The sequence below is a fragment of the Sardina pilchardus genome, chromosome 12, assembly GCF_963854185.1.
Source record: "Sardina pilchardus chromosome 12, fSarPil1.1, whole genome shotgun sequence".
Lineage (NCBI taxonomy): Eukaryota > Metazoa > Chordata > Actinopteri > Clupeiformes > Clupeidae > Sardina > Sardina pilchardus.
The window spans coordinates 7,380,440-7,398,287 of record NC_085005.1 but is presented as its reverse complement, the minus strand read 5'-3'; the positions used below and the strand labels follow the sequence as shown (position 1 = coordinate 7,398,287).

General features: G+C 45.8%; 1 protein-coding gene across 4 annotated transcripts in view; it reads right to left on the bottom strand.

Moving 5' to 3' along the window:
• The window catches only part of ptprk (protein tyrosine phosphatase receptor type K), a 131,920-nt gene extending 114,072 nt beyond the window's left edge, over positions 1-17,848 (bottom strand). For all 4 annotated transcript variants that reach the window (XM_062550102.1, XM_062550103.1, XM_062550104.1 and 1 more), the window contains exon 1: positions 17,682-17,848. In XM_062550102.1, coding sequence (XP_062406086.1) covers positions 17,682-17,754 — 73 coding nt within the window. In that variant the 5' untranslated portion in view covers positions 17,755-17,848. The remainder of the gene's footprint in view (positions 1-17,681) is intronic.

The following is a 17,848-nucleotide window of genomic DNA, read 5'->3' as shown; positions in this document are numbered from 1 at the left end:
GGCATGGAGTTGACTGGCGACAGCAGATCCTCCATGGGAATTTCTTTTCTTTTTTTCTTTTTTTTTTGAGGTTTTGAGGGGCAGGAAGAGTGCCCTCTGAGATTGTGGCGGCCATTCCCCCCCATCATACAAGCTACTGGCCCTAACAATATTGAAAACGTACCTCTCAGAAAGATTGAAAAATAGCATCCTCTCCGAAATAAGACGCTTTCAGATTACTAATGGCTACTCTAACAAAGAGAGGAGAGTGTTGGTCTGAATAGGCGATATTGGCTTATAAAAGGTAACGTTGATTTCATTATAGATAATGCAAATGTATTCTTCCCACGCTCACTGTAAGCATAGAAATGGGCATTTTAACATAAGGGTCAATATAGTGTTTGGAATCAGCTTCTTTTCTGAATGAATAACACAATGTCATTAAGCATAATGTCATCTATTTTATCATCCTTAGAGGACATTTATTAAAAAAAAATGATGTGTGCACTTTTACTTTTTCCGTAAGTCTTTCATTTGCAAGTTAATTCTGATTCGAATCAAGAAATATTCTGTTGAACACATCACAGAAAACCTGTCTTTTAAGAGAACATCATGTTCAAATGGCATCTGACTGTTCCAGGAAATGAATAACTGCGGATGATGTAGGGTTCATTGAAGACTGAAAAGGAGCAAAAGTCTAAAAAGGGTAGAAAAAATATATATATATGGTAGTAATAAAACCAGTGCTGACCATAGTAAATAGTGTCGCCTACAATAGGAAACAGCTGAGCTGGGTCACAGCAGACCCACAAGATTCATTTTGGTGCCTGTGTTTCTGCAAGCAAACACATTGTTTTTCTGTAACAAGATGAAAGGTCTGCCTCACCCTCCACATCCATGGCACCAAATTGCCCACATTTCAATACTTTCCCCCATCAAAGGGCTACGGCCCCACTGTGCACCGCTGCATCTCTACAAGATTTGGAGTCAATATTGGACACCAGAAAAGCATTTCCTCAAAGACTGACAGACCGCGAGGCCTGTGCTACTGGCTAAAAGGAAACAACAAAAGATGGTCTCTCTTCCTCGCCACCTAAGAACTTTGAGGCTCTATCTTTAAGTGCGGAGAGTCACACACTCCCTCTGCCATTATGTGGGCTGCACTGGCCTTTCAGCGCCACTCACCCAAGGAAGAAATTCAAGAGGAAGTGCAACACGTTCCCTTTTCCTCTTTTCCTCTCGCTCTGACTGCAATCTAATGGCCATGCAGATCCGCCATCAAAAGGGACAAAAAACAACCCTTTAACAACGACTTCTTCATTCTTTTTTTTTATTCTTCACTCGAGTGGAAATTGATCTGGCGTATGAAGCATTGCATGGCTGTGCCCCCCCCCCCCCCTCCCTCCTTCATTCGCACATACCTGCGGAAGTAGGGAGCGGAGCGGAGTGGAGCAGAGCGGAACGAAAGATGCCCGCAGTCACGCCAGCCATGCCAGCCATGCCATCAGGCCAATGGAAGCTACAGATGACATTTACTGTCTGTCAGCTGGCCGCTGACGGAGGGGGGGGACGGGGGTGAGATGAGAGTGGGGGTGGACGGGATGGACAGACCATCTGGAGCGACCCCCTGTTCACCACCTCCAGACTCCCGGTCCATATGGCAGCGCCAGGCTCTGCCCAGTGGACGCCACCAGGTCGGGGCTGGCTTCAGGAGAGTCCGTCCAGGTCTGTCTGGAAGGAAGTGTGCACTTCCGCAGTCACCCTCCCTCCTGTTCTACTGTTCAACGTGAAGGGCAAATACAGACCGACTCCCTCACTGATTTATATATTTTTTTAAATGAATAGCGCCTTCACATAGTGATAATCACACTAATAACCTTGATTAAAGGTACTTCAAAAACAAAGCAATCATTTATCGCGGTCCGTTACGTTGCATACGTGCGCGCTTGGAAGCTGTGGGGAGGTTTTCACTGACCAGAGAGAGTTTTCACAAATTACTCTGACAGTCAGGTTATGTAATTAATGATTCTGCTGGGCCAGGGAGGAGAAGAATGGGGCTGTAATCAGCGCACACTGGAGGCACCGCCAACAAGGGGGAGGGAGGGGGGGGGGGGGGGGCAGTATTCACTCAGCCTCCACTGCAAAGACTGCAAACACAGGCACACAGACTCAAAACAAGTCTACCAGCATTTGGATGAGTTTTTCCATAGTACAGTTGACTGGGCTTAGTCTTCATTTTACAAACTAAATTCACTCACTGTGGCCTCGACACTGGAGAAAAGCCTTGAAGTGATATGAAAGCAAATTATTAATTTATTTATTATAATAAACACCCTGAGAAATTATAATCAACCGAGCTTCAAGTTATACAAAAATAACAAATTGGAAGTGTCACACAACCAAGGAGCTTGTTGTTAAAGGAACACACCAACATCTCGAGTAATTAGCCTTCATTAACTTAAAGCGTAAGTTTGGCGGAAAATGAAAATAAAGCTATTTTCTGAATGAAAATACATCAACTAAGCCGTGGAGGAAGTAATTTTCGCTCATCACGCAGTACAGAGCTAGCACTGGCAGGACCTACAGCCCGAAATCGCAAACAGTGGGTCAGCATTGGGCTTTCAGCCATGCGCTTTCAAAATCGCATTTTTAAACCACTAACATTGCTCAAAACAGCGGCAAACCTCGTCAGCAGCTTGCTCTAGGTGTCTACACATAAAACGAAGCACCAATCAGTCTGTAAACTTTGGAATAGTCTGTATATACGTGGAATCAATTCGAGACCGCAACACCGTCTGAATCACAGAAATGTCTCGCGAGATCTCACACGAGAGCTCGTGGACTTTCCTTCGTGAGGAACTGGAAGAGGTTAGTGTTCATAACAGTCTTCTTTTATAAACGTCGGGTTCGTGAGCCAAGTTGTTGGTGGTTCGTTTTATGTGTAGACATCTAGAGCAAGCTTCTGACGAGGTTTGCCGCTGATTTGAGCAATGTTAGTGGTTTAAAAATGCGATTTTGACTACCCGTAGGAATAGCTCCCGTGCTTCCGTGTGAGATCTCGCGAGACATTTCTGTGATTCAGACGGTGTTGCGGTATCGAATTGATTCCACGTGTATACAGACTATTCCAAAGTTTACAGACTGATTGGTGCTTAGTTTTATGTGTAGACACCTAGAGCAAGCTGCTGACGAGGTTTGCCGCTGTTTTGAGCAATGTTAGTGGTTAAAAATGCGATTTTGAAAGCGCATGGCTGAAAGCCCAATGCTGACCCACTGTTTGCGATTTTGGGCTGTAGGTCCTGCCAGTTCTAGCTCTGTACTGCGTGATGAGCTAAAATTACTTCCTCCACGGCTTAGTTGATGTATTTTCATTCAGAAAATAGCTTTATTTTCATTTTCCGCCAAACTTACGCTTTAAGCAATTAACTTATTTGCCATCTACCCCAGAGTTAGATAAGAAGTGGATTAGACTAGTTAGCAAAGCTTCCTTTTCGCTACAGGCTAACTTGAGGCTGATTGATGTAACACACTTCCAGTGAATTATGCTAAAGGTGTCAGACTAGGTCAAATAAGCTAATATCCCCAAGAAAGTTGATGTGTTCCTTTAACATTAGCCTGGACTAACCAGTTCTATAAGAAGGCTTTTGTGATGTACTCAAGTCAGCGAAAGAATGAGGAATGAGGTCTCTCAAAATGGACGCCAGCTATGAGCTCATCGGCCCCTGCGCTGCTGCCACAGCAGCGCCCGGGGACGACAGGGCGGATGAGCTGACGCAAGCGGGCAGAGCGGCAGTGGGTCGGCCATGGCAGGGGGTGGGGGGGGGTGGGTGGGGTGTGTTGAAGGAGAGGGCCACTCACTGGGTACCGTCTACACCCAGTGACAGATTCAGTTCACAGTGCATCATGGGAAGGGTCGGCCTCCTTGATCGTATGAAGGCAACTTCCATACAGAAAGGCGGAGAGTTTTTATTTTTTGAAAGTGTCGCGTCTCTGGATTTAATAGATAGCCTATGTTAACAGGGCAAAGCGTAAGTGCCTTTCGTACTGAATTAATTTCAGCTTTATTCCCTGATGAATGACTTTCCGTTGTGAAAGTGAAATTCTGGCATTAACTTAAAATGAAAGCAATTGACCCTCAATCGCCTCACACATAAGATCTTTGTGTTCGTTAACACATTACACCGCTAGAGAGACAGAGAGAGAGAAAGAGAGAGAGAAAGAGAGAGAGAAAGAGAGAGAGAAAGAGAGAGAGACAAAGAAAGAGACAGAGAGAGAGAGAGAAAGAGAGAGTGAGCGAGGAAGCTTATCTTAAAGGCAATGGGAAGGAAGCGCTTCTATTTCTGAGCAAACATCAACGCCATCTGTCTCTTGTGCAGCCCCCACACACACCGCCCCGGGGTCTCCTCCACGCGACATCCCAACTCTCACGCTGACCTCCAGCTCTCTCGGACACGCTCACACACACACACACACACAAAAAAAAACACATACACACACACAAACACAAACAAACACATTTACCCACACACTCAACAACACCACATGGAACACTGTTCTGCTACAATTCTGTCCGCACATTCCCATGAAGTGGACTGTTAATTGACTGGCGGGGTGAACGGGGGATCACCATCACTTGAGTGGTAGAATGTACAGGATGCGCCCCAGGGAGAGGTGTGGGTGCATGATTCAAATGAACGGACAGCGAGAGCCCGGGAAGAATATGCGCGGCACGGATTTTGCAACGGAGAAATGCTTAATGGATCCATTTTAAGATTGACACTCCACCAGTAAACACATGAGAGACAGAGAGCGAGAGCGAGAGAGAGAGAGGGAGAGAGAGAGAGGTGAAAAATTACAACTCGCTACGTGACCTCTGCAATGACGACTGCTGTAACGAGCCGGGAATTCAATTAATGCCCCATCACCTCGGCGGGAGTCTGGCCCTGATGATTGATTAAGCCTCCCGTTCGATGCGAATCGGTCAAGGCTTGCCGTCATCAATTCACCGTCGCGCCCGCAGCCCCGACTGTCAGGCCGCTGTCAGACAAGCCCCATTGCTGGGGAGGGGGCGGGGGGACGGGGTCCTGCTCCACTGGGTCAAGCAGCAGAGTGCACTCACAGCCAAGGAGTCAAAGATCAGCTCATTACTCCAACAAGCCAATTTCCTCCGGTTCAAGCGTTGCCAACGACTACAGATGCGCACAATGGCGAGCATTGTTTAACAGCAACACCAACTTTGACTCCTTCTAAAAAAAATGCGATGACCAAAACTAATTGTCAAGGCAGTTCGCGTCAATCATTGGTATTCAAGTTCATAATTGGCCACTAGCCTAAAGAAATGAAACACAAGAAATGAAGTCATGAAGAAACCCAGAGATGGCTGATTGTGACTTCAATCCAGAACTTATTGGCATCTGTAGGGCTACACCTAGTCCCATCAGACAGCATGCTTCTACCCTTCATCAGCTGTGATGGCTTGTGATTTAAGGTCAACGAGCTGCTGGTTGGAGGCCTACTTCTGAGTCTGCGGCTAGAGTGCAGAGAAAATGGCCGCCATTAACCTTCTGATTAACCCCATCTGTGTTATGATGCATCCAATCTGACATGGAGATCGAAGAGGCAAAGTGCAACACAGCAACAATGACAACCATTTGGTCCCTCCCTTGGGAATAGCTATCCCAGACAGACAGACCGTTTAACATATTTTATGGGGCTTTCTTTATAGCAATGCATAGAACAATGATAAAAACACAATTTAATCAAAGCATGTACGCCATCAGATTTCAATGGAGGAAATGTCATGTCTGAGAAGCATGTTATGTAGGACAATTTAATTCTTAGAAATGGTCTCATGCAGCAAAGATGTGAAATAGTAATATTACAATATCGTACAAGTCATGGAAGCTCTTTCTTTCGCTTTTCAGTGCACTTATTAGGGTAATTGTTACAGTTCAGGGTCCATCCATAGTCCTGTCTTTTTGGTAGCATTCTATTGAGTAATAACAATATAGTATACATCATGGTTTAAACAAAGCAAGTATGAAAAATATATTGATTTAATGATGCATAATTTCTTAAGTTAACTGTCAGCAAATTAGGCTACCAGTTGTTGTTACTCATTGTTTGATTCAGATTGAGCTCAACAGCCAGGGTTAGGGTTAGGGTTAGTTTATTTCCATAGCTGGAATGCAGAGGCTAGAGTCAGAATCCAACACTGAGATAGAAAAAAAAGAAAAACAATATTATGTGCATTCCATCATCAGCAGAAGGGTGAGAGGTTAAACTTGCGGGTGATTAAGATTCACTGCAGACCTCGGCTTGTCAAAATATGCTACTTCAGTTTGACGACCAACATGCAACCAGACTCGTAAAGCAGAGATATCACTCATGTTTGGCTATGCATGCTGATGCCTTCACATTTATACATGCTTATCCTGTCTGCACTTAGTCTCAGCTGAGACAGCTGATGTAAAATGACCCACGCAATGGCTACTGCCTGTTTAGAAGACTCTGAATTGTCAAAACAGGGGTGTTCCATTCCACTGTTGATATTCTCTTTTAAAAACACATGGACTGTTTTCTTAAGTCTAAACATAACTTTGTTTCAGGCTTACTTTATGCCATAGACCAGGAATGTGACCTGTTCTGAGTACAAGTACAAAAAAATGCCCTTTGTCATCCAAAGACATATGCCACTGTGTTTCTAGAGGAAAGAGAACATCATCAAGGCGCCTGCACTCAAAGAAAAGAGTAAAATGACTTGAATGATGATGAATAATTATTTTAAATAATTGCAATGAATAATAAATGAGTAACAAACTAAGATGAGCTGGCATACTGAAATGAACAGAGGTTATAAAGTTCATCTTCTTCCGTTGAGAACAAAATGTATAATCACTTCCGTGTGTTCCTTCACTCCATCTACTGTCTTTCTTCCCACGCTTATCACTGTCCTGATAGATCTGACCTAAAATGCCAAAAGACACGCACGCTTTAAGACATGCCTGATCTCATAGTTATGGCATGTTTTAGTGCAGAAGTAGAAGGGGGAAAAAACAGTTGTGCAAGTGTCTGCCTGTGACAGTAGGCAGAGCCAAGGACCCAATTTCCCTGAGCAAACTGCAAGCCCTCTGCAGCAAGAGGAGATGAAACACCTGCAGGGTCAGATGTTGCGGCCCCAACGACATCCGTCACGGCATATCGCGGTCAAGATAGACCCCTCAAATATTAATATAGCTGGGGCAATATCTGAGAGAGGGAGAGGGAGAAGGAGAGACCGAGAGAGTAACAGAGAGAAAGAGAGAGAGAAAGAAAGAGGGAGAGGGAGAGGGAGAGGGAGGGAGAGCAAGACAGATAGGGGCTATGGACTCTCTCCTTTGCCACTTCCTTCTTTAGCCTGCAGGAAGGTGACAGTGGCTCCCTTTTCAGTCACACTAGTTAAAACAATTTCGCAATACATCAAGCAAGGAGAAGCCAGGGAAGGAATGTGGAGGGGGGAGTAAGTCAATCAAAGCATGTGGGCTAACAGTGGCCGACGGGCCTTCAAACAGGGGAGATGACAGATCGCAGAGGAGGATGGGGTGGGCATTGGGGTGGAGTGTGGGGGGGTGCAGCGGCAGCGGCTGACTGCCCCCCTACTCGTCCAGTGTGGGCACTAGTTCAGCGCTGGAGGACTGTCACCCTGGATCATCCGCGCCGATCAGACAGCCCGCTCATTAAGACAGCCTGTCAGACCAGCAAGTCCACAGTCCTACAATTAAAAATGTGCCAAGACGCATCACTGTAAACAACGTGCCACAACAAACCCCCTAATTACACTACCAACTGCAAGAGAGAGGGAGAGAGAGAGTGAGAGAGAAGGAAGGAGGGAGGGAGGGAAGGAAGGAGCTAAGGGAGGAGAAGAAGAGGTGGAACACACCCTGAACGTGGGCAAGTTCACATTAAAGCGATGAAATTAAAGCTGTGTGTGGATGACTTTACTGCATCGTCGATGCACTGCACTCTGGCTACTGGCACTTAACCCCCATTTGCTAATAAGAGCCACCGAGGAGCTCCGGCGACACTGTCGACAGCCGACGAAAACAAAAACAAAAAAAAGCGAAAAGTAACAACTCAACTTTCTTCCGCAATGCGGACACTTGCTTCAGCAACGAAGCGTCTTCTCCGGAGTAGTCCTTTGACTATCAGAGAGCAGATTATTCTTCACACGCTGTGCTGTCCTGATTGACACGTGGGAGGGGAAGGGGAGGGTGGGGGGGGGGGGTCTGAAGGCCCACATGCCAGTTGTGGACCGGAGCCAGACTGGAGCTCAGACGCTTCAGCTCGGGCCTGATAAGGAGCTTGAATGGGGAGTGAGCGGGCGCTTGACACCGGCTCTGCCTAAATCGACTTGCCACAGCTCGCTCAGAAAAGGTCAAAAGAGTTTTTCTCCGGGAGAAATAATTGTCTCTTGGAGGACATAAAAAGTCTGAAGCATAGGGCAGAGGGAAGGGAGTGAGGCAAAGGCAGGAGGGTGCGGGGGTGTGTGTGTGTGTGTGTGTGTGGGGGGGGGGGGTAACGCAAAGCAACCGTGAAGTGAAGACTACTGAGTACGGCACAAAAGGCACCCTCAAAACAGATTACAAAGCTGTGGATTCTCAGTCAAAGACGATTTATCATAATTCGTGACCACTTCTTCCAGGTTCACAGGCATCCCTTCCCCTTCTTGGCGAGAAGCGGTGGACAATGGAGCGTTTTGTGCCTCAAATCTTCCCCCCCAGTTGCAAGGAGACTGTGACTAAAACGGGCAGGCTTACATCAAAGAGCTTCACTGATACAAAAACTGGCAGGCCCAGGTGGCTCCACAAACACCGGTCCTGAATCAGCGGCTGGGGACTGAACGAGGGAAGATCCCCTAAAAACCCACAAAAGCTCCCTCCAGACGCATCTGCTGAAATTAGTCGAGTTAACAAACTTAGCACGGAATGAACTGGGGCTGTGGTGGCTAATGCAATATGCTGTGACAATGAAAGCACAGACAACAAGAACAAAGAAGGCACTTAGGAAAATGGTGTCCCACATGTTAACCAAAAAAAAAAAAAAAAAAGAAATCCAATGATTATCGTTTGCCTTCACGGTGCGTTTGTTTCGTTGTTTGCACTGCTCCTTCAATTGGCCGTCGAGCTGTGGAAAGAGCAAGCGGCGCATGAATTCCCACATCAAGGTCGCTAGTGGCCATGCAGGAACGGGAAAAGGAAGAGGACAATTTCCTGATTAATCTACTGAAAAGCGTTCCCGAGCGGAGGCAGCGGTGACGGATGAGCGACTGCCCTAACGATGTGTGCAGGTGAAAACACCAAGACGTGTGAACAGAAGCCTGGGCCTGATGCTTCCAGGGCTTGACTCGTCGCTGTTCTAAAGTCTTCGCCTCTTTTGTCCCGATCAAAAAAAACGCTTTCATTAGCGCTGCACTATTTGTTCATCCGAGCACCGTGGCTCCCACAATTATATTCTGTGGCAAGCTCAGGGTACTTCGGAGATCTGTCGATAGCAGGAGTTGCAAAACTGAACTAATGGAGACAATCTGCCGGTGCCCCACCAGTCACTAAGAACTTTAATGGAGCGCCCTTTAGCCAAGCCAGATCAAAACAGTCACCGTTCACTTCGTCAGATGAAGAGAGAACTGTCTGGTAGTGGAGCGTTCGCTTCTGTACAAAGGATCCAATTTCAGATGATTTCTCACTCACACATTTCAGCTGGTTCTCTCTCTCTCTCTCTCCCCCTCCCCCTCTCTGTTCTTCACAACCATCTTGCGCCTTTTAAAATGACAGAACTCGATAATGAGAAATCAAAAATGAAACGCCACAAATTGCCAAGCATAATATGATTCAGAGATGGGAGAGACTAACTCAAAACATTACAGTCTGGAGACCAAAAAGAGCTGAACTGATCTGTTTTTTTTTCTTCTATTTACCAATACCACGAGACAATAACAACTGGCACATTAAGCATGACCAAGCCATTGTTGGTGTGCGCGTTGGAATTCTGATCGGCTAATCAGATTGTGTGCCTCTCTGTCTCACACCCCTTCTCTCAAAAGGCAGCTATTTAACCTTCACTCGGGGGTAATGTGGTTGCTCCAATTTCTTTATTGGAGAAGTACTGCCATGAAACGATGTTAACCCGCTGGGGGTAGCTTGACCCCATCAAAGTTCTCAGCTGGGCGGGAATGATGTCACTGACAAACAAGAGCTGAACTTTTGCAACCCGCGTAGCGCCGTAGCATGCTAATGAGGCGGAGGTGCATCTGACATCTCCGAATTCTTCCAGGAGACCTGAACGTGCCCCTTCCGAAGACATGCATAAATAACCCCCCCGACTTGCTCCATCGCACTCTGCGCAAACCGCATCGACAATTAAAACGATGGCGCCGACCAGTACGAACAACAGCAGCAAAGACAGTATAAATCAACGAGGCTACAAATGAACGAGAGAATAGGTCGGATGGATTCCAAAGTCATTGTTTCAAACTCTTTGCAGCGGCTCGGTGACCGTGACGACCCTGTTAATTTGAGTTCAAACGTTAAGCGAGGTCCGTGGCTAACCGGAGCCACATGTGGGCAAGAGTCTCCTGAGCAGGACCCTGAGAATACAAACACTCCGGCGTTCGCCCGGGGGCCTTTTCAGGAAGGCTCTCAGGGAGGAGGGGAGGGGGAGTGGGAGTGGGAGTGGGAATGTGTGGGTGTGTGTGTGTGTAAGGGGGGAGGAATTACTGCTTTTCATGTACCCTTCAACTACACTTACCACACACGAAAAGAACAAACAACCAAGACAGGCAGAGAGAGCGAGAAAGACAGAGAGAGAGAGAGAGAGAGAGAGAGAGAGAGAGAGAGAGAGAGAGAGAGAGGCCAAACAAACACTGTACAAACATCTCACGAGCTCCGCTGTATGTATGCATAAGCGAATCTCCTTCTGAACGTAACTCCCGCGGACATCCTCTGTCACATGGAGGCAGGCCCTCAGCAACGTTATCTGCTCCGAGTGGACGCACTGCTTTCTCCCCCCCGTCTCCGGTGTAATATTTCTGACCGAGGCAGTGGCCATGTTTATCACGAAAGGATAACCAAGAGGCCAGTGTTCACAGAGAGGGTCGTGCCACATTAACTTGCCGAGGGAAAACAACAACAGAAAAGCCCTTCGCATACAACTACATCAGCTGAGGTAAAGCTACCTCATCAGCAATACCGCAAGTGATGGACTCTAGGATCTCATAGCCTAATGAGACCGTTCTACAGTCCACACCTCCCTTGAGGTATACATGGAGATTATATAGACATAAGGGAAGTGGATGGCCACTCTGCTGCTGATGAGAGTGATGGACGAGGGTGAAGATGGAAGCAGCAGGTGAGACACGATGAAGCACTAAACCTCTAAGAGGCCAATAGAAAGACAACTGAAGAAAACAGAGGATGAAAAAGGGAGAATGAGAGGGAGAGAAATAGAGGGAGAGAAAGAGAGAGAGATAGAGAGAGAAATGCCCTCTTTTTGTTGGGAGAAGAGAGGCGGCCATAAATTGCCGTTAGCCGAAGCGACTCGGCTGGGCCTCGCTCTGCCTTCACTGTCACGCTAAGTGACAGCCCCACTTGTCTCCGCGAGCAGCAGGAGAGAGCTGCTTAACATCAGCACACGCAAAACAGATGAAGGGGGAGGAGGAGGAGGAGAAAGAGGAGGGGCGGCGAGGAGAGGAGGTGGGCTCACAGGCCGTGTGGTGGGGATTCAAATCTATATCATTAACATTCATTTGCGCCGACTTAACGAGAAAATCCGCTTTCTCGCAGTCTCCTCTCGCTCGCTCTCTCTCTCTCTCTGCTGAGAGCCAATGAAGGGTACAACACACAGATAAAACAAATCATAAAAATGGTAAAAAGGGAGAGCTTTGCGCGTCAGTGTTTTCCTGGGAGGGATTGTAAACCAAATCTGGAGAGAGGGAACTGTAAATTGTTCTGGGGAGGAAGAAAATAGTCTTACCTATTTAATAACAATACCACTTCAATATGCTACTCTTTATTTACAGATGAGGTTCTCTCTCACTGAAAGCATTTGGAATGGCTTTCTCATAACCGTGCACAATACAGCAAATATGATAAAGCGGATAAGAACCACAGACTTCACTAATGGAAAGCCAGAAATGGGTCATTAAAGTTCTCTCAGTTGGTTTTCTGAGGTGATCTGGCCACACATTTCAGTTTACGACCTGAAAACTAATTTTACTTAGTTTGAAATTCTTTAAATAAAAAGAAATAAAAAACTAAATGAATCCTTATCAACAGAAATAGCATTTCTTACTCATATATGAAGAAGAGAAGGGGAAATACATGTAAAACAAAGGAAGGAATCAGACTGGTCAGGCCACAACTACTTGTCTGGGATATCCACACTCCCACTCAGACATGTTTTGACTCGTCACTGTCTACTGAGAGATCCCATTAAGACAGTTGGCAGACACGCACCAAGCACCTGATGGATCACTCACATGTGTACGCCAATGTAACAGCAGCGTTTAGAACATGACTGCGTGCATGTACATGCATGCAAGGGAAGAGGAAAAGGACTAAACCAAGACGCTCCTGAAGATTATAAATATAAAAGGAATCGTGAGTAAGACTGAGTCAGAAGGCAGAAATTAAAGGAGTGTCTACTTTGAGTGATTGTAGGAGGCTTTATGACAGGAGGACAGGTGGTGTTTCTGTTCTGAATCAGTTGATACAGTACACTATCGGGGTGTGTGTGTGTGTGTGTGTGTGTGTGTCTCTCTCTCTCTGTGTGGATGTGTGTGTTTGTGTGTGTGGTGGTTCGTGACGTGTCTGTGTTGTTTCCAGTAGCGTGTGGTGTGACAGGGCCGCATCTGACAGTTTTCACAGACATGGAGAGAAAAGGGGGAGGTAGACACTATACACACACGTCACGAACCACCACACACACAAACACACGGAGAGAGGGATGGAGAGAGACAGAGCGAGAGAGAGAGAGAGACTCAGGAGGGGTTTGGAAAATAAATCTCTGCCAAACATAATATGCCGTTAAGGCAGGAAGGCACGGCACTGTCCTTGACCACTGTTCCGGTGTCAACTCCGGCAAACACAAGGGGCTCAACCCGGTGTGATGACTCCACTCCACACAAACCTGAGGGGAGAGCGTGCGACAACTCTCGACAGCTTGCGGCTGAAACGCAAAATCTGAGGTTGACACTGACGGACGTAATGGGCAGCTGTAAAATGACCAGAGACAGCACCCCCCCCCCACCCCCTTCCCCCTCAGAGACCACAGATTAATTTTCGGCTATTAGTAACGTCATAATCTTTATGGAGTTATAAGTCATGATACTAAAATCTCTCATCCCTCCAAAAAAAAAAAAGCTCAAAAACAGCAAAAACAACAACAGGAGAGCAATCCGGCGGGGGAGCGAGAGAAGTGGGAATAAGCACCGCAGCGAGATCCTGCGCTGGCCTTGACGTCTCGCCCTCTTTTGGAAGCGTCCAGTCAGCTCTCCAAAGGAGCTTAAGAGAGAGAAGAGTCCGAACAGGGGCAGCGGAGGCCATTACGGCCACTAATCCAGAAAGTGCTGCGACGACAAAGAGTGGAGGATAACTGCAGCTGGAGATGGACACTGAGGCCCTCGGCACGAACAATTGCACTTCACAAGCCCGCTACCCTCCCCTCGCCACCACCATTTTTTTTTTTTTTGCTTTTAAGCCCACTCAGGCCCCATCATCTCCAGGCCCGTCACAGCATCCGCTCAGGCCTGCTCAAAGACTAAAATGCCTGCGAGCGCTCCAGTCCACCAAGCCAGCCCAGCGTGCGCGCTAAGAGCCCCCGAAAAGAGCGGCAGGGCTGAGCAGTTAGCATCCAGATGAACATGTCAGCCTCTCTCCTTTCCTTTTTCTTTTTCTTTTTCTTTTTCTTGAGTACCTGACTCCACCTTGATACGAAAAAGGAAAAGGAAAAAAAAAAACAAACAGGAAACCATTTGGCTGACACTCAACAGGAAAGGTCATTTGGAATATACGAATTAGATTACAACTCAGGAGACTGTGAGAGCCCACTCTGTATGGGATGGTAACAAGAATAACTTGTCCATGCATAATCCTGGAGGAGGTGGGGGATGGGGGGTGTGGGGGGGGCTTGCTGGCATTCAAGTAACATGCTGACAAAACCTTCACAGGAGCGGTATGGGATAAAGAAACGCGAGGGGGGGAATTATGCGAAACTCGCCGAATTCCAGGGAATTAAATTAAAAATCCACACCACTGCAAAAATCACTTGACACATTTTGTCAGGTATTGATTTACCATGCATAATCTCCACGCTGAGGGAAACAACTGAAGGGGGGGGGGATAGACAATACCTGGCCAGCCACAAATAGATTTTGTTGATGGCAGGTAAAATAAAGAGTGTGTTTCCTCTCCACAAGTGCTGTGATAAGCAACTTGTGACTCGCCGCCTAACCTGTAATAAAACAATGACATTAGACTGCCTGCACCTCGGAGTGAACTGTCACGGAGTGCCGAACAGCAAGGCCTCACGTCCTAGTTTTGCCTGACTTGTCTCTTTTCCCTGACAAGAGACAGCGTGCCCCTGAGCCCTGTTCAACAAAGGACCGTCTTCTGATTTAAAAAACAAAGCCAAGACTAGAGAGAGAGAGAGACTTTTTTGGAGCATCAAACCAACATCGCAACACTTGAAAACCATCTTATATAAATAGCTATAGTGCAATGCCATCAGTGGTTGAGAATCAAAAAATTGGGCCTCCAGATAAGAGATATTTCACATTTCACAGAGCACTGAGAGTAGTTCATAGTGGTGCTTTACAATAACAAACCAGGCCACAGAACGGAGCAACAGAACACATTTCAACACGTCGACAGATGGACAGCAATGTGCACCAAAAACATGCAGGAAAATAAATAATAAACAAAATAAGTAAATGAATAACTGTTCAGGATGAGAGCTTTTGAACCTGAATAATTGACAGGGATACCTTACACACTACACGCTCCAGATTCTGCAGCCCTGTTAATGAGGCTGTTCTCCCAGAAATGCATTTGCATGCTTCAAGTGCTTCAAGTACGACAAGAACTAAAATGGGGGGGGGGGGGGGGGTTACTTATGTGCATCACCACATGTCTGCTCTGTGTATATTCAGATCAGATTAAATTTCACTGTAATTGTGCTAAGTACAAAGCCCAGGAAATACAGTACATCATTATGTCATTAGTTATGACCACCTTGTGACCAACTATGACAAAATCCCTTGTATGTGTGAACATACTTGGCCAGTAAAACTAATTCTTATAGAGAGGAGGTCATGAGAGGGCTTTCTTAAATTGGTAGTGGCATTCAATTTTGTATCCTAGTGTCTTGTGTTTAACACGTTAACTAATGGCTATTAGGGCTGTGCGTATTTAAAGAGGAAGAATTAAGTTAGCGTGTAGTGTTGACGCCTAGGGCATGCGAGCCCCTGGCGAGTTTTGAGGGGTGGAGGGGTGGGAGGGCTGTGTTGTTGCAAGTGAGCAGTTTTAAAGAAACCCCGTCGGGCGCTGTGGGGGCGACTTATCAAAGCCATAGCGTCACAATTACCCAGGACAGAAGCTCTCACTGTATGATGTTGCGCTGCGCTGCACACACTCACCTTTCTCCGCATGTCCCATTTGCGCTGCGTCCAGATGCGAGAGAGAAAATAATAGCTGGATTATAGCACAGCACATTTGACCGCCTGATTTGAAACCACTGTTTACCAGTGTTAAATAATCTCTCGCTTAATTTGCATAATTCTACGAGCGTTATTAACCCACTTGGTAATCAATCTCCGAAAATGCGAAATAGCCATACCATGTAGGCCTACGTGCTTTTGATTGCTGTAATTTAATTAATCCAGAGATAAGACTTTTTCTCACTAATTAATCACCTATGCAGACAGCTGTCTTTTGCAGCCTATCTCTCTCCGCCTATGGATAATTAATCTAATGATACAATGTAGGCTAGATTACGTTCCGACAGAAAATTGTGACACCAAGTGCGTTATAAATAGACTAGGAAGTTTTCTGAATCTCTTAACTAGACCTACTGTACATGCGTTTTAAAAAAAAAAAAAAATGACGGGTCAACTTTGAACAATTCTCAGAAAGAAAGAGCAGAAACTGACGCGTAAAGGAAAGGAGTTATCTCTGACAGCTAGTCTACATTAGGCGTTTACGCGCATACAGATAACCAAAATTGAAGCTATCATACTAGGCTCGTTGAATGAACATTTTCAAATAGCTTTTGGGTACCCTTCAGCAGGGAATCCTTCTTATATCCCCCTGGGATTTCATTTGCACGGCCAACTACAAAAGAGTGAGGGGCAGGCCTACTGTAACCCAAATGCTACAATTTAAAGCATATTTTACCATAATTAAACCTAAACAACTTGGGTTTGCCATTCGCATGGAGTAGGTTTGTTTTAAAACTGATAATGTAGGCTGTTTTTCCCTTTCACTGCTAAAGCTAGACACAGAAGCCAGTTTGGCAGAATTCGCCAAAGGAAACAAACAACTGCTTTTCCCACGCGTAGCCGATAACAACCGTTTTCAGTGTTGCAAATAAATTAACTCCGCGTGCATCGTAAAATCTGGACGGGGATAGATGAACTTGTCCTTTGTTGTTCATATTGCGACATTTATCCAATTACGTTAAACACGACTATCGCACACCTGCCTGCTCCTCTAAATTAGAGTTAGTTAGCAACTTTTTTAATGAAATGTAGCCTCTCTTGTCCTTGCTTACTTCGCGCTGCATTAACATCTCCATTAAAGACACTGTCCGTGAATCGGTCTCGGTAAAGGTTGGTATTTGAGCTCACATACAAATCAATACATTCATTGCTGTGCTTCTGAAACTCCGTGTTTTCTGGTGAGATTGCCTATATCTGTCCGTGCCACTATATTAACGTTCAGCTACATGGACATGACTATGCAGGCGTCGAACACGGAGTCGACCATTTGAAGCGATTCGCTGAAATTTCACAAAAAGTGCATGGGGGGTAAATCGCGGACATTTAACTTTACTCTTGCCTAGTAGGCTACTGCACAGGCTGTAGCCTATTCGGCATAACACTTGTCTATTTTTTAGCTAATGTTTATAAAGTACAATGGAAAAAGCTGGTTAACTTCTTGGAGTAGGTTACTAAGGTTAGCCTAATGTTACCTGTTTAAAAAAACTCTCCACAACATCGGTGTGCAAGCTCTCCGCTTCAATTTTCCTTACGAATTGCCAGCAAAGACAGACTACGCTAACATTACAGTTGCGAGTCAAAAACTTTCTAGATACATCCTAGTCAACTATGGAGTCGTAAGCTACGCATGATTGGAAAAAGGAACGGATAATCTATTCCTATGCTACTAGGTTATTTACACAAAGATAGCACATTGCTATAATTCCGTAGCCTACTACCTGTGGGCAAGTTTAAAAAGACGAACAACCCAATGCACATCAGGAATAACCAATACAACGTCACGGTGTGAACAAAACAAGATCTTAATAGATACATTCATATACTAATTTTAAGTGGATAAAAATCCACCTTGATGCATTCAGTGGTGATAATTAACTTGCCCAACAGTCACCCACAACTTTCCCTGCCGTACGGACCACACGGCTGCATAGAATACGTTAAGATGTCCACTTACCGGCTGGGAATTGGGCTCCGACGCTTAGAAAGGGCGAATACAACAGCAAGAAACCCAGAATACTCGTATCCATGATTGTTTATTGAGTTTTCGAAGTTTCAAAATAGTTCAGAAAGGTTGTTATTCCAGCCGATCCATGCGCTCCATTCTCATAGCCTCTCTCTGCT